The sequence below is a fragment of the Poeciliopsis prolifica genome, unplaced genomic scaffold, assembly GCF_027474105.1.
Source record: "Poeciliopsis prolifica strain line A6 unplaced genomic scaffold, Auburn_PproV2 SCAFFOLD014, whole genome shotgun sequence".
Classification (NCBI taxonomy): Eukaryota; Metazoa; Chordata; class Actinopteri; order Cyprinodontiformes; family Poeciliidae; genus Poeciliopsis; species Poeciliopsis prolifica.
In genome coordinates, this window is record NW_026562389.1 from 6,602,547 (window position 1) to 6,627,500 (window position 24,954).

Below are 24,954 nucleotides of genomic sequence, written 5' to 3' on the forward strand. Positions count from 1 at the left end.
GAGGAAAGAAAACTGTAGACATGTGAAATAAGGAAGTAGAACATTGAGAAGTATTTCCAGACTTCATTTTTGATCCAGTTGTTGAAAAGTTGCCGTTTACTGTCTTTTGCTTTTGTTTCTGGAATTACAGATTTCTAGAAATATTGAATTTATACAATAAGAACAACAGAAAAAAATGATTGAGTTCACTCAATAACTGGTCTGAGCTGCTTTTGCATAAATTACTGCATAAATGGAGCATGACATAAAGGTAATCAGTCAAGGAGAAGCTGCTTCAATAGCGGTATTTAGCTCTCCTGCTCTATGGAGTCTGGTTTCTTCTTGTCAATTTTAATCTCATCTAACTTTGCTGGCCAGTCAAGAACCTGGTGTTTGAATCAAGTGAAATGAAAATAAACTTTTCCACAGAGGGAACCAGGAAAGCAATGACTGAAGATTGAGTTCTTGTAAAATCTTATTGAAGCTTTGTTCCTCTCCTTTGACTTCTTTTTGCACTTTTTTCTTCCACCGAACATTCCATCATCATGTTTGTACATCACTCTGATGTGTTATCTTCTCTGTGTTTAAGTCAGGACATAATGTGATCATGCCTTAACAATTGTGTATGAAAATAAAGATTTACTGATCAGGTCTTTTTTACCCATCCGAGCCCCGATCCTCAATGAGAAGAAACAGATTCACAATATTCCTAATTTTTTATTTTCTCCACCTTATTTATAATTTAACAGAACATTAAGGTTGTGTAGATAAAATGCAATTTTTGGTGCAACAGTTTCAGTTAAAACAAAAATACAAACATTGAGCAACATGAGAAACTATATTTGCTGTAGTCCACAGTTCGCCGGCAGCTTTGCACATATGTGATTCCATTTCAATGTGGAAACGGATCAGCGCCGCCGTATGATTCTCTCTTACCTTATTAGGCGCGCTGTTAATTGTGTTTTGTTATTTAACGGAAACACTGCAATTGAGAATTTTTTATTTTTTACATTAGCAGAGTATCGAGAAGGTTTTGGCCACATTTATAATGGAATCACAGTTCACGACTGAGACGCTTGTCTTATGTTTGGTATCAATCATTGTAACTGACCTGAAATGGGAACTATATTGTCTGACCAGCACCCGAACCGAACAAGGAGAAGCAGCATTCAGCTTCTATCCAGAAAACTTTACATCTTGCGGATTTCTCCAAGATGTAATGAGATCCAGATCTCAGCGGGGTTTACCTGGTTTAATAAATAAAGGAAATACATCAAAATCCTGTTTAGATTGCTTTTGATTGATAATAATTTTATGATGGTATTTGACTAAATGTAATGTTTATTGCTTGTTTATGGTGTTATATGGCACTTTGAAGTGCCTTGTTGCTGAATTGTGCAGTATAAATAAACTTGACTTGGCTTAGGATACGCCTAAGCTGCAGAGTATCGCTGATAAGAACATATCTGGCATTCGTGGATCTGTTGACCTCCACACACCTGCTCAAGGACTGACTGATTGCTATTCTTCTTTCTAATCTCAAATATTTTAAAGGAGTCAGACAATAAATGACCAACCAGAACTTATTTAGGTCAAATTCACTTTAAATTAATAGCAAAAATAAACTCTTTTCTGAATCAGGCAGCAGAAGTGTGAGAATACCTCATTTTTATTTGTGATTTCAGTGGAATCACAAATAAAAACTCAAATAAAAAATAAGAGCTGAGTGTGTTAGCTTCTCACATTTTGTCACCACAATAAACAAGTCAGTGCTGTTGATACTCTGATATAGAGTGTAAAATGAGAGCGAAAACAAAAACCAGGCAGACAGGTTTATCAGGTGCACACGTCTCAGATAAACCACACCTGCTGGGACTTACCGCTGGGTCTGCACACAGACAGAAACAACGGACAACATTTAATAAGTTCACCAATTGCTGACGTGCTAAAGATTTACCTTCTTATTTAATGCAAATATAAATCAAACATTCAGATTAACAGAAGTTCTTGCAGTCTGACATTTCTGTAAGTGTTTGAAGAGAAGTAAGGAGTCCATTTAAACCTCTTTATGAGTCTCTCCGCTTTGATTTGAACCTTTTAGTTTCTGCTGTGTTAAACGGCAAGTTTCAAAAAGCTACTTTCAGGAGCAGCAGAGGGTTTTTAGCTGTCAGGTGGGTCATTTAGATCCAACGCTCCTTTTTGGGTTATCGCAAGAGTTTCCTCTTAATATCCCATGAATGTCATTCCACCAGATCCACAAAACTTCTCCGTTTTTAAATCCTTTCAACAGCGTTGAGCTGGTGAAACTTTAAATGGTGGTCAAAGCAAATCTTTTTTCATCTCAGATTACAAAAGATAATAAATAAATTTCTCTCTGCATAGCAGCCGCTGCATCCCATCCAATTCAATAATGCCTCATTTGTTGCTGGAAGCAGAAATAATATGACGTTACATCGTCAGCGTCCTGTGCCTCATCAAAAATTTACTTAACAGAAAAGGTGGGAACAGAATCTATGTATCCGTTTGCGATCATTTTCAATGAAAACCCTTTGCTGAGCTCGCTCTCATGAGGCATTACTGGTTTTTGATTGGTCCAGTCGGTGTAGTGGTCTTCTTTTTTTTTACAGTATTCTTCGGCGGAATCACCTTTCTCCAGGAAAACCACGTCGCTGTTCACCTCTTTGACCCTGCTGTAATCATTTGGCACGCTCATCTCCCTTTTCACTTCCACAGCATCTGAACAGTGAGGGATTTCTTCCTCATTGAGGATGAGGATGGTGTCGCCGTTCACCTCTTTGACCCTGCGGTAGTCAGTCAGGGTTGGACGCTGCTGGATGTCCACATAGCTAGTGTTTGCGAGGGGCTGGATGGACACTTCCTCCCCATTCAGACATTCCTGTTTCTCAACTGGAAGATTTATTGGCTCCGTGTTTAAAAAGTTGCTCTTTGTTTCCTCTTTGCCGTCATCGGTTTTTTCCCAGGTGTTCAGATCCACAGTCGAGTCCCGGTGTTGGATTTCTAATCCTAAGTGTAAACCTGCAGGAATGATGAAGATATCTTTCTTTTTTTCAAATGTGAAGGAATTGGTCAGCAGCCATTCGTCGCTGTCTGACACCAGCAGGAAGTCCTCCGCCTCCTCCATCCAGGCCACCATGGGAGGAAAGTTCTGGTTCCTAGTCAGAGCGTTTACCACGTCTTCTGTTTGACCACTCTGGAAAAATTGAAGTAGGACATTATTAAAAAAGCAGAAGCAGTTTTTAATTTGTTTATGTTTTGTAAGCAAACAAAAAAAAGCTAATTGTTACCTTGAGAAGATGAACATCGACTCCTTTTATCTTCGGACCAGGAACAGGAGGGAGGAGACACTGCTTCACACTGAGTTACAACAAAAACAATATTCAATAAACTTACATTTAAAAGCACAATATGAGTTTAATACAGTTATTATTTATTTAATAAAGATGAACCCAAATGGAAAAGCTTTTTTAAAAACAAATGGTCTCAAATTTTCTTTCTAACTATAAGTGACTGTGATTTCCTCAATGAAGAGATAAATAAATGAAGGGAATAAAGAAAGAGGGAGAGTAGGAAAAAACGTAAGGAAGAAAGAGAGGAAAAGACAGGAGAGTAAGCAATGAAAAAAAGCAAAAAAGAATAGAAAAAACAACAGTGAGGAAAGAAAGATAGAAAAAGAAAGTGAGGGAGTAAAAAATGAAGGATAGAGGATAGAATAGAGAAAGAAAGAAACGTACAAAAATCAAAAGAAAAGAACAGAGAAAAGATACAAAGGAATGAAAAAAAGAAAGGGATAAATGAACAAGAGGGAGAAAAAAGAGGAGAGAAGAAATGATGAAAAAGAACTAAAAGAAAAATGAAAGTGTAATTAAAAAGAAAGAACAAAGAATGAAAGAATCAACTAATAAACAAAACTCTGATTTAAAACTACGACTTTGGCACCTTGCAGTTTTTATCTCTTCTGTATATCTCTTCTGTATATCAAAGATTTGTCAGAATGTCTGTGTTGCAAATGGTCCAGTCAAATCCCAGAACTCAATCTTGACTGACAAGCTTAGGGAATAGTCAGAAAGCTGAACCAAAACAATGTGAAGAAAACTACTTTTATTATATCAGGTTAATAATGTTATTGACCGTTTGCACGTGACGTCACGCTCTCCAGATCTCCGCCATGACGGAGGTAAAAACAACCAATGCGCTCCTTTAAAGCTCGTCTAAAAAATGTAATCTAATATGGCTTCTATGTAGTTGATTTCACTGTAAAAGTCGGCCGTCAATAATAATGACTGTCAGCCCTCGGTGTAAACACTGTTTAAAAGGTAAGACGACTAACGTTCATAATTAGAATGATATCAGACATTTCATTATGGAAAAGGTCTAACCGTGGAAACAGTGCCGCACCGTCACGTAGCCTAGCATATATAGAAAAAACTGGTTACCGTCTAGTATTCTGTACGTTTTTAAGACTTCTTTCGTGTAAGAGGAAACGTCGTTTGAGACAGTTATGTAAATCATGTGATGTGAATTCAGGAAAAGTCAGTAATTTGAGCCACACGTCAGGGGATATGGGTCGGTATGGTTTCTAAGCTAGCTAGCTCAAACTTCTGTAAATATCGGCGTCTATGAGCACCAACCAGGCGTGTGACATACACAGACAAATTAGCTCGACTCGAACAAGGAGACGCCATGAATAAACTGGCAAAAACGACTTTGGAAAACAATTTCAGTTGCTTTGTTCAATATTCCCATCCCAAACTTCCGGTTTGATAAAGTGACGTAGTAGCAAAGGGTCAATAGAATCTTTTTGGCGCGGATTTTCCTATTAGAGCTCCAACTTTGATTGATAAATAATAATAATGGGGAGGGATTTTTTTTTTTTGCACATGAGGTAGCAAACATTTTTTAGATAATGTTTTGCTACAGCATATCCTGATATATAAAGCCCAAAACCTTAATTGATACTTACACTTTCCTCTTCAGCACTAGGATGTATATAGCTGTCAACAAAGGAATCAGGGAGAAAACAAAAACAAAAATCCAGAAGTACTTCTCAAGCTCACGATCTAAATAGAGAAAAGATAAGAAGAAAAAGCAAATATTTTATATCCAGTTACCCAAGTCTGAGAAAGAGGAAATGCATTTTTAATACTTACATTTAGGAATTTTAGCAAATATAGTGTTGCTCCACTCACTCCATTTTCCGTGGTCTAGATTGCAGCGAACCTGAGCCATGTAGAGTAACCCAGGCTCAACGTTGTGAAAGTTGAAAGAGGTTTGTGCACCTATATCTACTGTCTGGACAAAACACAGAAAGAAAAATATAGCACAAGTTGTTTAAAGGTCAGATATTGAACACAATGTTAAATGGGAATCCATTTTGACTGACTTTTTAAGACATTATGAAGGAAATGATTCCTTACTCACTTTTTTCTCTTTGGTTTTCTTTTATCCCTTCACTCTCCTCCTTTAATTTCTTTCTGTCATTCTTTACTCTCTATTTCTTTCTTTCCTTAGTTTTTCTATCATTCCTTACTTTTCCTTTCTTTCATTTCTTACTCTCTCTATTTCATTCTTTGCTCTTCCTTTCTTTCATTCCTTACTCTTTCTCTTTACTTTTTTACTTGTCTTTTCCAGAGCCCATACAGAGGTTTAACAACCTGACCAAACATGCTGGAGCTCTGCTTGGGTTGCTAGGTAACGGGGCAGAGCTCGAGTGGGGTTACTAGGTAACGACGGAATGCCTGTCAAATGTGACTTAACGATCTCAAGGTCTTTAAAGTGGCTCAATTTTCAGACAACATAAAACATTAACTTATTATTAACAGACAGCTGGGTGAGATTTTTTTAGCGCTTGTGTTGTTTTTAGATGAATTGAAACCTAAATGGAAGCAGAAAAACAAACATATGTGTGTGTGCGTGTGTGTGTGTGTGCGTGTGTGTGTGTGTATTCATTTTACATAGATAATTTTAAAACTTGACAAATATGGACTAAATCACACCATACTGATCTATTTCAAAATACATGGAATAAATGGAATCCTATCAAATATGTGCCTATTTCAGTCAATTTGCAAAATAAAGTAATAATAAAGTATAACATTCTTTCTTAGGTCAGGCAACAAGACTGACTTAAGAAAGATAAAAGTTCAACAATATTTGCTTATAACCTGCAGAGGTGATTTTAGTTCAACCCAGGAAGCAATTTGTCTGTAAATGATTGTGAGACAAATGGTAGACCTTCACCTTGAGGGCCAATTCTTTGGGAAACTAAGAAACGTACAGAAGCCTCTCAGCTTTAAACAGCCCGGTTTGCACTTTGTCACATAAAACACTCACCTTCCACTCCTTGCTGTCGTTTTGTTTAACCCTCAGCTCGTATTTTGGGGTGACCCAGCCGCTTCTGACGTCCACGTTTGGAGGACTTTTCCATCTTATTTCAAGAAATGGACTGGGAGCGGTGGTGTTCACCACCACTGTGACATTTACAGGTGGGTCGGGTTTCACTGCCGGCCAAAGAAAAAAAGGAACAAAGTCAATAACTGTATTAAGTTTACTGTCTCTCTGCCCATTAGAAAAGAAAATCTAATATTAAACTTAATGGAATACGTTTAGTCAGTATCTTAGATCTGAGTTATGACAAAGACTAACACATCAAATATTGACCAAATCTGAGCTTTAAATACTCTGAATCAGAGAAATACAGAAAAATGGAACTTATAGGAGGAAGGACAAATATTAGCGCAACAATCTCTGCATCAGCACACACTGCAAATACACAAAATTCTACCAACTATTTTGGTTTAGTTTTACCAGCAGATTATTTCAACAAGACATTTTCCCCATGTTATAAGTGAAATAATTTGACAATAAGTTGGAACAGATAGTTTTTAATCAATATTAAGAAATTGTAGTCTTAAAGGTATGTAGCTTTTATTGAAAAATATATTTGTTTACATATTTGTTGATCTGGTGTTAGTTTGGTATGAGACAAAAAAATAAATTAATAAATAAAACTGAGCTCTGTTTTCTTCCAGTGCTAATTAGAAACAACCGATCAGAGCAAAGAGGCAAATCTTAATGTTGTCAATTACAATCTTGTGTGGCGCTTATCTCTCCCCTGTGCCACACTCCGTCTTTGCTATTCATGCTATGCTGCAGCTAGCACATCATGAATGCTCAGGCTAGTTAGCATAGCAACAAATGACGACAGATTAAGTATTTTTATGTAATGGCAAGTTGTTTCTCTGGCATCATTTTTAGCAGGAAGATCATGAGATAGATTGACCCTCCTAAGACCCTCCTCCTGGTTCTGATTGGTTGTTTCTGGTCGGCAGTTGTAGCTCCTGGAGGAAGTGGACCAGCTTTATGTTTTCACAAATTTATGTTTTTTTAATGAAAGTTACACAATGCAGCTTTCAAACAAGCCCCTATAACTTGCTGAAAAATTATTTGTTTTGTCTTATTTGTTCTTCCTGAAATATTTTCAGTAAAACTAGATTAAAACTACTTGGTGAGATTCTTTTATTTTGCAGTGTAAAACTGCACTTAGAAATATGTAAAACAAATTCTCCCTCTTAAGATACAGAACTCTGCCTGGTCTTCGTGATGCTATTATTTATCTAAAAATCTTTTAGCATAAATCCATCTGTTCTGACATAAATTGCTTTCATAAAGCTTTCTTTTATGTTATTAATACATTTTGGTGGAAAAGACAAGAGGGTGAAGGTGTGGGACTACATGCAACCAGGTGATTTCTTTGCACATGGCTTCAGTGCAGAGAATCAAAAAATAAATTCTACCTAAATAACGTAACTATTGGCTCTCATGGGACAAACTTGACATGCACAGCCGCCTTTATAACCAAATAATGGTCATAAAATCTGATCTGTGATTGTACACAACATGTAGAGGGCTTGAACCTGTTCTACCTCATTTTGTTCTAGTTTTCTTTGTTGCTGTTCGCTCGTCTCTCAGTACTTTTCCATTCTTCCCTGTGCTCAAGACGGCAGGGCAGCCAATAAAACCAAGCCAATCATTAGCTCGCTATATAAAGATAATTCTCGACTGTGTTGATTTCTTTCTGCACAAACTAATAATGAAGGTCAACAGTTTTTGTATCTTGAACTGACATTTTACTTTTTAGATTCATAATATTCCAGGGATATTCTTAAAAAGGACTCTATGAATTTACCTTTTATAGACAAAGACAAAACATCACAACGTGAGAACAATAATAAGGATATAATGTTGCTAGAGTCAATACTAAGCCAAGAAATAATAACAGTTTTAAGAATCTGACTTTTACTTCACTACGTTTCACCTTGTACTACCACCTTAAGCAATTTTTTTCAGAAATATATAGATTAGTTATGTATTCTATCTTAACAACAGAATGCAGATTATTTTAGTAAGATGTAGAGCTACAACTAACAATTAATCAAGTAATTGATTATCTGAATGATGAATTGATTAATCAGATAACAAAATGCCATATTCTGCACTTCAGCCTTTTTAATACAATACATGCAACACATTAAAATATGGTAATTACTGAGTAGTTAATTTCCTTTCTTAAATGTGAGAATACATATTTTATTGCCTAAAATTTACAACAGTGTACATTTGCTCATTTGTATTAATGTTTGGACAGGAAACTATGCATAATACAATAAAGGTCACACAACCAGTTTGGCAGTATTTAAGATCTTTAAAACAAAAATACCTGATCAATAAATAATTATCAACATGCATCTTTCAGCCATCTTGTCCAAGGTTATTGAGAACTCAGATAATAAATAACCATGGTAATCTGGTTTCCATTTTACTCTTAAGTAAATTGGATAGTGTTTAACTTGAAACAATCTAATTGTAGATAATGTTTACATCATTCACAGAACAGCATGAACGTCCTCTCTTTATTGTAACAAATGCTCCATTGAGAACTCCATGTTCCTTCCCTTAACTTATTACACACTTATCACAAAATTAATTTGTGGAAACAAAAATCTCTTTCATCTGTCACCACCATCTGTAACCTGTTCACAACACTCGCTTTGTGAACTTCACTGTCATAACGGTTTCAAAAACTTACCCTGCAATACAATTGTTTTATTGTTTCAGTCTGCTGGACCTGAATAAACAATAAAGCCCTAAAACCAGATTTTCTTTACCTTCAATAATTGTGGATAGACGTTGTTATTCAAACTGCTCGCCCATTGTCCCTTTTAATTTCAGTTGACTGTATATTTATTGTTTCTTTGCATTTGTCCTTGGTGATATGATTACTAAGTGCATGTTTTATTTGTTTTGGAAATTTTACACCCCTATTGGCAGCAATGTTGTTAATCTGCCAAGCTTGATTAAATTAATTTTAAATGAATGTTTTCAATGGAGTCAATGAAGCCTTCAGTTATATTTTTAATTGTAGATTAAGAGGTTGTAAAATGTATGTATGTTTGTGTTTTTATGTTACTTTTAATTATGTTATTGAGCTTAAGTGAAATGAATCATTTATTTAAATGTGCTACCTAAATACAGTGTATTCATATTACATTTAAACTTTTAAAATACCCTTCAAGAACTCAAAACCTGTATCAGATTCACGCTGAATGAATTTATGTCAATTTCTAACATTCATTGAATATTTACAGTTTTTTGCCTCTTTCATTTTTTCTGTGTAAGTCAGGGGTCAGAGATCAGTAGTCTGCCTTCTTTATAGCTAAACAAAGATGTTTGGAGCTATCTTGTTTTAATGGGTCATTAAACAACTTGAAACAAAAATTTCATGACCCATTAAAACAAGCCAGCAATTTTAAAAATATGTATTAAATGATTGTTTTATTTTTAAATGAAAGAAAAACTACTTTTATTTTTTTTTCAAACTTTTTTATAAAAAGGAAATTAACTTTTACATTTTATATAATTTGTTTTAAAATTTTATTTGAATCCCAAAGACAAAAAATTTACTTAATAAAAAAACATTTCTGACTACCAGTTTTAAAAAAATCTGCCAATCTGCATTTGTTTATTATTACTGTTAACTTTTTAGAAATTGCTAATTTTTTATGTTTTTGCCAAAGTTAATAAGAGGTTGCAGTCTTGTGGCCTTGACTTACAATACGTCATCACATCTGGTATCTGGAACTGTGCCGAGGCGTTCCCCAGGGCATTTGTCGCCACCACCGTCATGATGTACTCAGCCCAGAAGGAAGTGTGCTTCTTATCAAAGAAACATGAGTTTTCTCCTGCAGAGACGTAGTCCGGACACTCATGGACTCCTCTCAAACTGCTAAACAGGAAAAACAGACCTTTACTGGGTAGAAAGTGGAAGCAAAACTCTGCTGCAGAAACTTAAAGAGAATGTTCGGTTATCAACCCCTTCACTGTAACCAAAAATTCATTCATAAGCATCTAATCAATGAAATCAGCACAGCTAAACACAAATATTCTATATGCACCATTCTAAAAATATTAAAGTTTGTGTCTCCAACCAATTAAAAAAGATATATATTTTTTGAAGGATGTTCAATATTTTGTTATAAAATACCAAGATTTAAAGCACGGTGAAACAAACAGTGATGCACATGTGTGACATGTTGGCCCCAATTTTTAATAAATGCTTATTAATTTATAACTAAATTAATGAACTGTTAGAGGAGCCACTGTTTTTAAAAATATATGTGAAGGAATTATTTATTTTAAACAAGCTCCTACATCTTGCTGAAAAGTTACTTGTAACTTAGTTTGGTATTTCAAATGTACTAAGATATTTTAAATTTGCATGAGAAACTAGACCAAAATACTTAGTAAGATTTTGTGTTTCAGATTTCTTCTGCTGAGTTCAGAAGAAATCAGTAAGGAACAGTGAGGTACAAATGAAAGTAATATTTTAAAAATTTAACAAAAAATAAACAACCCCCCCACCCCACCCCACAAAGACAGCCAGTGGAGTGAAGCAAGAACAACGGGTGACATATTCAGGTTTCTAAGTACCAACTGAAAGCCTGAACCAACCATGAAGCAAAGTCTGATTTAAAGTGTAACAGGGTTTTATCTTAACAATACTGTGGGTGAAATTTGTCAAAACTCTTTTATTTGTTCTTCAAATTAATTTTGTTTAGTCAAAAAGATGATTCCCTTGACATTCATTGACATGACAGTGCTATGCTGCTCTTGATGGTTGATAGTTACCATAACAAGCAGTGAGCTGTGTGAATGAGAAATGATTACGCCATCTTGAAAAAATTGTGTAATAGCTACAAAAACTGAGCTTTCTAACTTTTGTACGCAAAAAAATAGTTATCAAATAAAACTGCATAAAACCAAAACATAAATTGTTTTGAAAGAAATAGATTTTTTAATGGAAACTTTTAATGGAAGTCTTCTTGTCTAATAACCAGGATGAACAAAAAAATCTTATTTTAATAATGTCATAAAGATCTTTAAGCAAATTTAAAGAGGTAATATGTGTCAGTAGTTTTGAGCTATACTAAAAACAATACAGAAAATATTCAAAACATCTGTATGCTTTAGAAATATCAAGCAGCCAAAAGTCTGGCCTGTTAGAAATCTGCCTATTTTAATCATAAAAGAGGGAAATTGTGAATTTGTTGCATCTACAGTCAATATGCAATTAGACATGTATTATGGACAATTACTCAATAGTTTCAAAGGGGGTTTTGTTAGAAGATAATTTTTCGAGATGAGGCCAACAAGCTGCCCTAATCTCTAAGTAGCATAGTTTTACAGGCAGTTTGCAAAATAAATGGTACAATTCATATCCAGAACTATAAAATCAGAGCAAACCAATCATTTACAGGTTTAAAATTCAGTTTTGCACTCAGATTTGATCCAGGGTATAATACAGTGCCCTCCGCTTCTGTCAATAACACTGGTGATTAAAAGGCGATCTAAGGAAGCTCAGTAGACTATATCAAGTCATTGATTTTTGCAGCAATCTGTCATTCTGAGTAAGCATATGGCAAAAATAAGAAAAGACTCCTGTTGAAAAGGAAGTGTTGATGCTATCATGAAAATTAATTCTAAAAAAAATGATCCAAATAAGCTGCTGCTGAGTCTTACAACTCAACATTTACGTTTCATAAAAATGGCTGCAGACAGACGTGCCATTATACAACCGTCTTTGAAAAGAAGTAGAGCCTCCTCTCAACCAACAATGCTACACGTGGTTTCTGTATGGTAAATCAACAACAAAATCAGCTGGCCAAACTCCGTTGCTAGGTAACAGGCTGGGCTCCGCTTGGGTTGCTAGGTGATTTGTAAAGTTACATTCTAAAGATTTTTGAGGTGGTCATTTTCCAGACACCAAAAACCATTCATTTATTGCCCAAAACTGGCTGGGTGTTTTTTCTTGTGCTGCTTTAATAAGCCATAGAGGCCCAAATGCAAGTATAAACACATGAAAAATGTGAATTTTGCAAAATAACTCCCCTTTAAGCTACAATTACTAATATTAATACGAGGTAAGAGCAGCTGAAGCTCTCACAGGTGAGTTCAGGGTTTTAAATGAGGATGTGAACTCATTCACCAATAAAATATGTGCTCATGTTTTACCCACAGAAGAACTTGGTGGTTTTAGTAGTTTATTGTGTTTAAGGAGCAACTAAAAGTGTATCTTACTGTCATCATTGTAGCTGATAAACGTATCGGGAACTCTAAGGGCCATCTGGTGGCCTTGTGGCGAAAACAAACAAAATATACAGAGAGTATAAACCCCAACTGAGAAACTGTGCCATATGCCACTCCCCTTTTTCCCACCGTCTGTCTGAACTGTGACCTGCTGATTCAAGACAAAAATATCAAAATATGTAGAATATACTGACTTTTCTATCTCGTAGAAGAGGCGGTATTCAGTCGGCAACCCTCCGTCAGAGCCTGGCTCCCACCAGCAGAAAAATGTCTCCTTCTCTCGGGACCTGCAGTCAAATTGTCTGGGACTCTCTGGTGCAGATGTACCTGGGCAACAAGAGTGGTAAACAAATTATGAATGCTAATTCCCATTCTGGGCTGATGAGTACAGCTGTTTACAAGTTACCTCATGTAATTATGTATGATTTGTAATTTTCAGTCAAAGTTAGTTTGTATCCAGAGTTTCAGTACATTTGACAAATGTCACCTACTTCTGAAGATGTAGTTTCTTCAACTAATAATAAACAAAAATATGCTTTTATTTTGTAAAATCTATCAGTTTCTTTAAACAGCACTCAAAGGTGACAGCATGAAGTCATTTTGAGACTAATAATGAGAATAAAGTCGTAATATTATCACTTTACTCACGCAATTTGAGTTTTTTTTTATTTTCCAATACACTGCCATACAAAAAAATTTAAAAATGAAATAAAAAACTCAAGTGTTATAAAGTAAGAAATGCAAAGACGAAAAGGTAAAATACAAAGTACAGAATAAAGAAATCTGTTATAAAATAAAAACAATTTAAAAAATGAATTATACCACAAAACTTGTAAGTTATCTGAATTAAAATGAAATAAAATAATGTATAAAAAAATCTGAATAATTCTAGAGCAGTATTGCTGCATTGCAAACAGATACAGTAATTTTAGCTGGAAAAGGGTAAGTTTTAGTTCCAGTTTCAACTGAAAAATAGCCAAAAATTAATTTTTTTTTTCAAATTGACAAAAAATCTGAAAAGTAATCCAAAACCGAAACTGTGAGTAGTCATTTTTAACTGCTAACTAGAAAAGGACCTGTTCACTTTTCCGCTGAGTGATTTATTTTAATTAGCTGATCTTTAACACTGTGGAGTTGTAACTTTTTCACCTCCTTTTAGTCTGGGTTGCTACGGAGTCTTGGATTTCAAAGTAGTTCTATTTTGATGTTTCTCTGATGGATCTGTCTTCACAGAAGTCCATAAATTCTGTAAAATCCAACAAGCAGGAGAATATTTTATGTAAAAGGCACTAAATCCAAGCCCTACATCCAGGATTATAGCAGCTCAGATCAGTGACTGGAGCCACAGAGCGCTAGATTTATAACACTCAAATCATAGAATCAGATGCTGAAAAAGCTTCAGTTGTTTTGTATGGCAATCCATGATGTAACATATCATTTGGGCTTATTGTATGGTCAGATACAGAGCGAGGAAGTGTTAGATTGCTTCTCTGTCAGTGGTGACCCCAAAGGGAGAGTTAGGGGGGCCCATAGCCCTTCTTGAAAAATGCTGGCACCCCAGAAGAAGTTTATGTTATAGAGAAGCATGCAGAGTCATCTTCTTCAATGAAAAAGTAAACCCTAATAAATATAAGATAAGCACACTTGAAAAGGAATGTCTAATTAAAAAAAAAATAGCCTATTTTGATTGCTATATAACTTAGCCTTCAACACAGCAGAGAGCTACATCCCTAATAAATCTGCTATTAAGGATGCAACCCTACGTCTCCAACCATGGATTCCTTCATGCCATTCCTACTGAAAAGCTGCATCATATGAACCTCTTCTTGTTGTTTTCTTGATGAGGGGGTGTGAGTTCTTTGATATGCAATTTTGACTTTCAATGATTCACTTCCTGCTAAAGAGCTCCGTGGTGGTTGAAGAAAAATCCACAGAAAAGGCACACTGGGCTACAAGCCGCATGATTCAAAAACATAGCAGCTTATAGTCCAAAAAATACAATACATATAAAAAGTAAAATCAGAGAAACTGATAATTTTGCAGCAACAAGCATCTCTGCTAGAGTGTTTGTTGTAAAATCTAAAGTAGACAAGCTGTAAAGAGATTTGTGAGCTACAGAGAGATGTAAAGATAAGGGAGAAGAGCAATAATTGGTACAATATGACACTATGTCGCAACACAGCGCCATTGTCCTGAGTGGGAGAGAGGAAGTGTGAAAGTCACACAGAGATAAATTTCAAGGAAGCCCTGAAATAATCCCCATAAAATTAAAACACATGCTTCAATTGGAGGCTATTCAACCCATCTTTTTCAATTCTCTCTGAAACAGATTTGAAAAAATGTTGAGATTTAATTACTTTTAAAAGTTTCTAGTTCATGCAGTCAGAGCACACTTCTTATCTTTCTGATCTTTTGTGATCTATGGTTTTATGGAAAGAAACTTGACTGTAAGAGCTTTGAATTGCAAAATCAAAACAGATAAAATGTCCTTCAGTCACTTACAATGGATTGTGAATACAGAGTGAAAAAAAACACTTGCTTTGATGGAAAAACTGAACCTCGGTTCACAAAGGATAGATGTACAACAAGAAATATAACTACTTGTATTTAGATTCTGCCTTTATTTCAAAAATAAAAATAAAACAACCACTTTCAACAGCTTTCTGACAAAATTAATATCAAATGTTAACTTACTGCCGCAAACTCTGGCTGCTGACAGCACACAGAGCATAACCAAACCGAGTGGCGTCCTCCTCATCCTGGCATCACACACCGACACAGCCAAGAGAAACCAGCAGCATGTCCTCAATAAAGTACTGTAAACACCGGGCTCAGCTGCTTGTCTTGTTTACACCTGACACACAGAGACATTCAGGGAAAACATCACATTTAATTCACACAATAATGAAACATGATATTCAAACTGAAGAGTTGAGATGTGACGGGATTACAGGAAGCTTGAAAAAAGTAAAGGTAGAGGCATTGACCGCTAACTGAAGACAAAACTACAAAATGTTCAGTCATATTTCCCGTTGTGCTTTAAATAAGATGTGAATGAAAGTGCTAGAGAAATGAAAGCAGGGAAGTGCTGCTGCACACTGCCCAGTCAGCTGGCTGAAAGAGGGTTACGGTGTATTTTACAATCAGAAGTGGACAGAGTACACAGAAATTGTACTCAAATAAAAGTAGCACTACTTCAATATATTTTTACTAAAATAAAAGTAAAAAGTCGCCATCCAGGAGATTACTCAAGTAAAAAAGTATTTGGTAAAAAGTTTACTCAAGAACTGACCAACTGATTAATATACATAATATAAAAAAAAGACCAGGCAAAATGTGAAGTTAAGTGGAAATGTTGGTATAAATGACAATAATTCATAGATTCTGTTTGAAAATGATTGGCCACCCTGTTAGATCTCAGTCTGTCTTTTCTGATCACCAGACAATAAAAAGAGAATTAAATTATTTTAGATTCTCTGCTAACCCAGCAATTAATCAATTTTTTACAAGGAAATGTATAAAATTAAATTGTTTGTTATTATTTTGTTTCAAAGAGCCACTTTGTTTTAGTGGCATTGGACAAATTTAGTTTTGTCGAATTGAATGCAAAAACGGCAGTGTTGCAATTTTAAGTGAAATTGAATCATCCCGTTGCTCTATAGGGGTAATTGCTATACTCTGTAGTTTCTTGATTAGCATGTCTGACAAACACAGATTCACTTGAGATAACATTATGTACTTCCCTATTCCAAGGAGTTCAAGTTCATTTCGATGTTGCAGGTCCAGATAAAGACACAGACAATGTGGGCTCTGAATTGCTGACATTCAAACTGCAAATTCATGTGAAAGTGACTGCTCTGCTGCTTGTTCCACATGTTTCTACACTTACTGGAAATTCTCTGACTCAAAGGGAATACAAAAGAACAGGTTGTCAGGCTTTTTCACAGCCTGACAACCTGTAAAGGTGTAATTTATCTCCTTCAATAGAAATATAAAGTGTATGTGCAATGATGTGTGTGCCTGTAGCTTTCTGAACATTTTTTTGTTTGGTTTTTTTCTTTCTGTGCCACAAACACAGCGACAACAAACTTGGGTTTTGTGTAACTACACCTGCTCTGGCAAGTTTCAACAGGATCGCTTCCTGGTGCGTTAGGCGGGCCCTGCATGAAGCTCTATTTCCTTATTTTCCAACTCTGGGAGCAGACGAAACAAACTGCATGTCAAAACTAAAACCGACTGTTAAACTCTCACTGCTTTTATTGTTTCAGCTTTAAACCGGAAACAATTTAGTCTAATTGGGGAAAAAAAAGGATAATAATTATTTAGTGATGTTCTGAACAGACGGAGTAAATTATAATAATTATATTTGACGTTGAAAAGCACATACTAAAAATATACTTGGAGAAATGGTCACCAAGGAAACGGTTTTTCCATGCTGCTCTTTTTATTAACCTCACTTCAACACAGCAGCCTTTCACATATGGTTACTATATTCTGCTTCTTGGTCAGAAAATATGCTTACAAAATCCGTAATAACACACATTACTTCCTTTAAATAATCTTTATTAAATATCAATATGATGGCAGAAGCATTATTTTAAAATCAGAATTTAATCTGACAAAGTTCATGATTGCAGGACACTCAGTTATAGTAACCCGTGTGATGCATGTCACTGCATGGTGTTGGATTACAGAGCCTGCGCACGCGTCCACACTCACGCGCACGCCCTTTTTACAGAAAAACATTCCAAATTATTGAAAAACGGCTGATTACATAACTATTAAAAATGCGCTTGATCATCACAAACATTTAAATAGCAGTTTCTCTGATGTATTTAAACATTTCAGAGGAGGGACTCACCGCCTCGCTGGACTGTGGACGATCTTTATCCAGATGTTACATCGCAGCGGAGGACCTGCTCTCTCTCACCTTGCAGCCCCCTCTGAGACACACGACTCAGGTATGACCGCTTATGAGGAGCCGGAGAGGTGAATCACCGGGAAGGGAGGAGCTGCTGGCGCATGACCTGCCCACCTGAGAGCCGGCGGAGATGGCAAACACGGCGAGATTCGTCACTTCGCCAGGTTTTCCAAAGAGCTCCAAACACGCGCTTTCACTTTTGATGCTGTCACTTAATTTATGTTAGATGTTAAATGTATATTCGATATGAAAATAATATCGTTTCTCAATCATTCAGATATGATAGCCCACCTGTTTCAGTCCGCCGAGAAAAGACGGACGGCTTTGAACGCATCGCGACCGCAGAAGAAGGTGTGTTTTACCTGCTGACTGTTGCAATGTTGCCAGACAGGAACCCTTAAAAAATGTAAATTAGTTTATCGGTTTGACTCTGATGTAACTGACAATTAAAACGTTTTTCCTTCCTTTTAAATCTGCTGAATATTTTGAATTCTTCCACCTCCAGACAAAAACTTTTGACAATAATAATAATGATAATGATAATCATAATAAAGTTTATTTGTATAGAACATTTCACCAAGAAGGCAGTTCAAAGAGTTTTACATCATAAAAACACGAAAATAAAAAGTAACAAAAACATCATCATACAGTCACCAATAGTAGCAAACATCACATTTTGTCAAGTGCGAATATCAAAATGCAAAATATAGTAATTATGGGTCAAAAACAAGTAGCACTAATAATAATATGGTAAATTTTGGAGACAATCTGACGTTTTGTCACAAAATCAATTTTGTGACAAATTCATTTAGATACATTTATTTCATTTTATTTTCTAATGACAAACTTATTATTGTTATTGGTTTTATTACATTTTTATTTTGTTTTTGATGCAGCATATTTTGACTTTCCCATCCATGTGAGTAAGGAGAAAACCCTCATTTCTGCTCCACTCTGTCATATGTCCATCCATGTCTGCAAACATACAAAAGATGACCTTCCATTGAGAAATATCACTAAAAAGTAACGTCTGTGCTTTGAAGTAGAAAAAATTAGATTTTTTACTCCTTTTTAATTTGAATTAATTTGAAATTCAAGAATAAAATTCAGTAGTTTCTTACGTGTCTTGATTTGGATTGGTCAAATTTATGAAAGGTCAGGAGGCATTTTATGAATTTTTTATATTTTAACTTTTACTCTGATGTTAACGTGATATTATATTCCAAGTGTTTCCAAGAAGCCATGTTTTTTAAAGCCATTTAAAAGCGGTCCTGCTCAACAGTTTTCTGAATTTTGAGGAATTTCTTTTGCCTCTGGAGCCACTGACTGCAGTCAGTAACCTATAGTATAAATCACTGACACAAAGAACCTCCCAAACTTAATGGATAAGCTAGTGATGTATCAACACATAACACAGCAAAAATTAAATATGAGACTTGTTTACACCTTTTTTGTTCCCATTTTCTCTGCTCTATTTTATTAAAGATGCTCTCCAACAATGGCAGTTAAAGTACCCAAAAATTATATTCAAGTGAAAATATTATTTCAAAATATTATTACTCAAGCAAATGTAAAGTAAAATCCAAGAAGAAAAACAAGTATTTTCTAAAAAGGTTACTTAAGTACTTAGTAAGTGGTGATTTAAAAGTAATGTCCTGCACAAATTCTGGTATTTTAAAGACTAAAACAAAAGAAAAAATAAACAAGTATTTTCTGTGACAATATGTAGTGTTTATTTAATTCACTTGATCTCCAAATGGCACAAAAAACTCAGAAAATAAAAAATACATTGAAGCAAAGCAAGTGCAAAAACTAGCTTTGCTTCAATGTATTGAAGCAAAGTATTGTACTGTAAACCTACAGTACAATGTACTGTAAACTTACATTATACTGTAAGTTTACAGTGCAATCTAAGTTTATTTATAAAGCATTTATTAAACAGTTTGTGTTTATATCTGGTGCATTTTTGGTTAAAACATATCTGTTCTTCTTTAATTAAGTTTCTCACTGTGGGATACTTTATATTAGAACTTAAAAGTAAAAATATATATGAAGTAAAGATAGACCTAAAAGTATATTTTTTGCAAAAACTTAAGTAAATGTAACTGAGTACAAGTTACTAGTTACTACCAACGTCTATGCTCCAATGGTATTTTGTTTTAGTTTTAATTAGTAAACAAAACAAAGCTGGGGAGTAAAGTGTAGCTTTCCACTCCAGAATGTAAGAAAACACAAAAAAATTATATGCATTTAGAATGATAACATGACATGAGATAAAAACATATTTCTATACAGATTACTAAATATTTGAGTTTTGTTAAAGGATTAAGCCTTACAGGTGGGACTCTGACGACCCCTGACCTCTGATGGATACAGTCGCAAATCGCAAAACTGAATCAAACGGTAACAATAATCATCTTCTAAACTTTTACATGACAAGAAACAGGTTATTTTATTCCTGGTTAGTTTTTGTGTATATTTGCCTCGGGGAAAACACATACAGTGAGTTTGCCTGCATTTCCTGAAACTATGGAGTGACTTCCCTGAAAAGTGGCAGTCTGAATTCGTGCTGCTTCGCAAACCTGAACAGCTTTTCTTTCTCACCTCTTTCCTGTGAAACTGGTCAGAATTATGGTGATTATCAGAAGAACATGCGTGGCGGAAATAATTGCTGAGCTTAAGCTCATTATTCTTTTAATCAGTTTTAGAGAAAGTCATGAGTGATGCAGCAACACAATGGGAAACATTTCTGAAAATCACTTTAAAAACCACTTCCAGCAGATTTTTATAATAATTGGGCTTCAAATTATTGCTGGAGATTTTAGTGCACTCTGGTCACAAATAACTGCCAAGTATTTCCACATTTTATTTGAACATACAGAATTTTACAAGAGTAAATATAAGAAAAGGAATAAACTTTCACCAAAAGCTCACCAATTTTAAAAAATAATCTCAGAAATCTTATATTAAAAAAAAGAAGACGAACATTTCAAAGTGAAAAACTCAGAAATTTTTAGATTAATCTCAGAAATTTCTAGAGAAAATTTTTTTCTCAGTTTTGACTTTTGAAACTGAGAAATTTGTAATTTTTAGTTTAATCTAAAAAATGTTCTTCCACATTTTCATCCACCTGTTTAGTTTATCTTGATTAGTAATAAATGGAAAATTGATCAATTTAGACAAAATGTAATATTTATTGCTTTTTTTCATAACTGGTGACTATGTTTTTATTGAACTCACTTTTTGCTGAAATGTTTTCATGTTGAGAATAATCTACGCACTAGTGTAAATTAATTATTGACTTTTAAAGACATGTGGTTGCACTGGATTGTATTTAGGGGTATCAGAGCACAGGGGCTGACAACAAGCCACAATTTTCTTATTTATGCATCATTTTTACATCCTCTTCACATTAATGTGCAATACAATCCCAGTTAAATATTGACGTGCAGCAGCTCTTATTAATGCTTTAAGCTCAGCAGAAGCAAAAATCACAAAGATGAAGATGAAGACAAAGTAGCCCATCAGTCTACTTTTTCTCAAAAGCAATAAAGCAGGAGAGAAAATGACACCCTGCTGGTCTTCAAATGGTGGAATCAATATTAAATATGATATGACAGATACTGTCTTTATTGCTTTGTTATCCCTCTAACACGCTGATGCTAAGTGTGTAATTCAGATGGATTTATTTCATTAACCATAACTCTAATTTCAATCTTGAAATAGAGTTAGGCTATAAAAGAAAATAACCGCGAAGGAACAGTAAAGTGGATTATGAAAGTATTAGAACATGTTTCTCCTGTAATTGCATGTGAATCGTGACCAGGATTATTATTATACAAACACAAACCATGAGCTTCAGCTCGTTAGGGTTTCATGTGAAATTGACAGTAAATATTCAGACTAAATACTTATTTTTTTACATTCTCTGTTGCTCATATTTTTCATCCAGTTAAATAAACAAACACGGCTGTGCATGAACTGATAAAAAACCGTCTGTGTGATCCGTGTGGCCTTCAGTTACATGTGTCCACAGTACAAGTGTGTGAATTGTATCTAGTTTGCACTAAATGCCACTAATGTCACTCTGTCTCTGTAAATGCTCTGCTAAATGCTAACCCCCCATTCATTTGATGTAACTAAACAGTATAAATGTGAGGGATATGCTAACAAATACAAGCTTTAACACTTGATAAACTTATTTTGAAGGTGACATTTCAAGTTTTCTTAGTCCAGGTAAGATATTTGACTTTCTTCTGCATTTGCATTTTAATATTTTCTTTGTTGCTTGTTTATCTCTCCTTAGGTTCTGCCAAATTCTATTCAGTTTGCGGGATTTATTAATGTTTGAAAGGTCTTGCCATATATGTTCATCGATTTATGTAAGTTATTTTTGTTGTCTGTTTCTTGTATATTCGTAGTTTATTTTCTCTGTGATTATTTGTTAGGTTTTTCCTCTTTGGTTCCCTTTGAGTCCCTGGTGATTTGTGTTTATTTTTCATTTTCTCTGAGTTGACTGGCCTTCTCTCGCAGCTGCTCCCATTTTATAATCAACCGCCTGCTTCTTAGCAGTCACTCTCCTCAGCATCAAATCCTTTCTGTCTCTGTAATTTCCTGAAGGATTTTTCTGTTTTCCTGCTGATGTTTCCTCCTTTATTATTATTGTTCATTAAAATCACTCAGTTTCCCTTCTGTCAGTTTTTTATCAAGTGAAACATGACAGGAACTACCTGAATATTTTTGAGTGTGAAGGCTCTCAAATTGCAATCCAATCTCCCTCAAACTTTTGATTTTACTTTTCTCCACAAGCCTCTCAAGGCTGCAGGTATTCTTGTTGATTTTTAACTTTCTTTTCATTCTTTCAACTTGTTTTTATTCCTGATCTTCCAGCATTGTACTTGGAGTGCGCTAGCGGATTTTGCTGTTTAGGAAGGGTTTTAATTTCTACTTGTGTAGAAATTCATGTCAGCTGTCTTACTTGTTAATGTATAACGTTAACAACCAAAGCATTGCATTTCACCATTACATTTTTTTCTTATTTAATATTATCTCCTGAAATTGGAGAAATTGGAGAGCAGCACTGGTGAGTTTACTGCAGTTGACCTCACAATATCAGTATATAATATCAAAACAAGTAATTTAATGTAATATTTGACAGAATTTCACATTTCAAATGTCATTCATTGCTTGCCAATACTATGTTTAACATTTTGTATTTACTGTCTACTCCATGCACATATTTTACAATTCTTTTGGTGAACTCAGAAAGATTTGATTACATTGTGATGACTGAAAATAAATTATTCTATTTAATAACAAAATCATGCAGTGTTATAATTTCAAAACTTAGTTATTATAATTTCACCTTTTTAATTAAATTAATAAAATAATACAGATGTAAACAGTTGTGACATGACCCACAATAAAACTCTTGTACAACTATTTGGTCATTAGTGACTTTTACCTGGCCTCTTTTGAAAACTTTCATGAAATCTCCAGTGGAGAGTGTATTTTTTATTTGTTTATTTTTGCTTTTAATTTGATGTGAATGCTTATTTCGGTCGTTCTAATCTTTTTCAGAATACAGCAGGTGCCAATTATCGCTGTCTGGCTCCTTTTTGTTCCTGTGTTTCCCTGCAGAGGAGCCAAACAGTCGGAAGTGATCCAGAAACTGACCTCAGCAATCATCGAATTTAATCTCCACAATCAATGTTGAGGGTAGCAAACTAAAACTTTTTACAGAAACTATAATCATAATAATAATAATGTTTATTGCGACTGGATGAATGGGGTGCCATAAAGTGTGACGTTTTTTATTTGAAAAAGAGAGAAAATGTTTTTGCACTGAAAAAAATACATTTGATTTTTTATTATTATTATTTCAGTGTGAAATTATGCTACTCCAGGAAATTATAAATTTATTTTGAGGATTTTTATACATCTTTATCTGAAGTATCAATAGGAGTGACAGATTGTTTTGAATGTATGTCATTTGCTGCTTTTTTTGCCCTTTACAGATTTGTATTTGCCCTTTACAGAACCAAACCAGAGAATGCTGTTGTCAGAAGAATTCTGTATTCTTTTGTATTTTGCGCACTGTGTGCCACTTTTCTGCCTGTAGCTGCTGGTAACTTCAATTTCCTGAGGGAGTCTTCCCAAGGGATCAATAAAGTACGAGTCTAAGTCTAAAATCAGATAGTAATAAGTTTGTTTAAAAAAAAAAGTGCCACTCCTTCATCATCCGACTACTTCCTGTTGTTTTCTTCTTCGTGGTTTGTGCCAGTTGCAACGTCCACGTAAAAAAAAAAAAAAAAAAGATCACCCCATCCTAGTGCCAACATTTTTTTAGCAAAAACACGTTTTGTTTTTTTTTTATTGTTGAGATTCCACTAAAAAAATTTATTAAAAAATGTCAAACTGCTTTTCCATTGTATGATTTTTGTAAAATATTTTTATAGGAAATTTACCTTTGAAAGTGGTAACTCATATAAAAATGGTTTATTAAGTTTGTCTGGCAATACTTTATTTGAAGGGTGTGCATAAGCTGACATAAACATGATATAACATCAGTCATAAACATGAAAGAGTCTTCGTAAATGTCTATGACTGTTGTCATGAATTGTCATTTGGTGAATAATGACCATTTTAATGCAAAGTTGCACTAAAAGTCCTTTAAAAGTGTAAACTTTGCATTATTTGGTCAATAATGACCCTTTTAATACAAAGTTTTATTAAAATGTGCATAAAAAGTCCATTAAAAGTGTCACACTTCATGACAACAGTCATAGACATTCATGAAGACTCCTTCAGTTCACTACCAGTGTTATGTCATGTTTATGTCAGTCTTATGTAAAACCCTTCAAATAAAGTGTTACCGTTTGTGTTCAGTCTGAATACTTTGCATATTTGCAGAGACTCAGATGTTTACCTGCAGTTTTCATGCGCGTCACAGACTGTGTGTGCATCAGCCCACTTCTGACAACAGCATTCGCTGTTTTGGTTCTGCAAAGGGCAAAAAGAGAAAAAGGTGGTATGATGTTATGCATACATACTTAAAGCTATATTTTGCTTTCTTCTCTGTGTGGAGCTTTGTTTTCTCCAGGAGGATTCTGTTGGCGAACGTTCAGGCTAAATAAAATCTGTGAGAAGATTCGCAGCTGCAGGAGGCGTGTTTTGAAAGCCAAGAACAAAAACTCTTCATCTTTAGTTTTCATAAGAAGAATTAATTTTCAGATTTGTTCCTTCTAAAGTTTAGATCAGTGGAACAAAATATACATTTTTCTCATGCATTGACATTGAATTTGAATGTGATGATAAAGGTGTGAAATTTGATCCATGCATGACTGCCCATGGGTTTTTACAGCAGTCACACATACCAGTTCCTTCTCATT

General features: G+C 34.7%; 1 protein-coding gene and 1 long non-coding RNA gene across 3 annotated transcripts; one reads left to right on the forward strand and one right to left on the reverse strand.

Annotated features, from left to right (window-relative positions):
- Window positions 1-676: 676 nt before the first annotated feature.
- On the reverse strand, window positions 677-17,590 carry prlrb (prolactin receptor b). Of its 2 annotated transcripts, none has more exons than XM_055039178.1 (9): window positions 17,504-17,590; window positions 15,337-15,496; window positions 12,837-12,969; window positions 10,110-10,279; window positions 6,331-6,497; window positions 5,148-5,289; window positions 4,961-5,057; window positions 3,285-3,354; window positions 677-3,190 (listed from the first exon to the last, which is right to left on the reverse strand). In XM_055039178.1, the coding sequence occupies exons 2-9, from the start codon at window positions 15,398-15,400 to the stop codon at window positions 2,462-2,464; spliced, it is 1,572 nt and encodes a 523-aa protein (XP_054895153.1). In that variant the 5' UTR covers window positions 15,401-15,496; window positions 17,504-17,590; the 3' UTR covers window positions 677-2,461. The 2 variants fall into 2 exon arrangements, with proteins under 2 accessions (XP_054895153.1, XP_054895151.1); XM_055039176.1 differs by having other exon boundaries at window positions 10,110-10,282.
- LOC129365744 (uncharacterized) lies at window positions 4,181-17,969 on the forward strand. Its single transcript, XR_008606548.1, has 5 exons — window positions 4,181-4,313; window positions 5,206-5,266; window positions 6,367-6,482; window positions 17,491-17,727; window positions 17,841-17,969. It is a non-coding gene; the product is annotated as an uncharacterized LOC129365744 (long non-coding RNA).
- The last annotated feature ends 6,985 nt before the right edge of the window (window positions 17,970-24,954 follow it).

Excerpts from the sequence above, each read along its gene's own strand:
- prlrb (XM_055039176.1), bottom strand. The coding sequence starts at position 15,400 with ATGAGGAGGACGCCACTCGGTTTGGTTATGCTCTGTGTGCTGTCAGCA. Across the intron at positions 6,498-10,109 it reads ACCAGATGTGATGACGTATT|TGAAACCCGACCCACCTGTA; the intron begins GTAAGTCAAGGC and ends TTTGGCCGGCAG. Across the intron at positions 3,191-3,284 it reads TCGATGTTCATCTTCTCAAG|AGTGGTCAAACAGAAGACGT; the intron begins GTAACAATTAGC and ends CAATTTTTCCAG.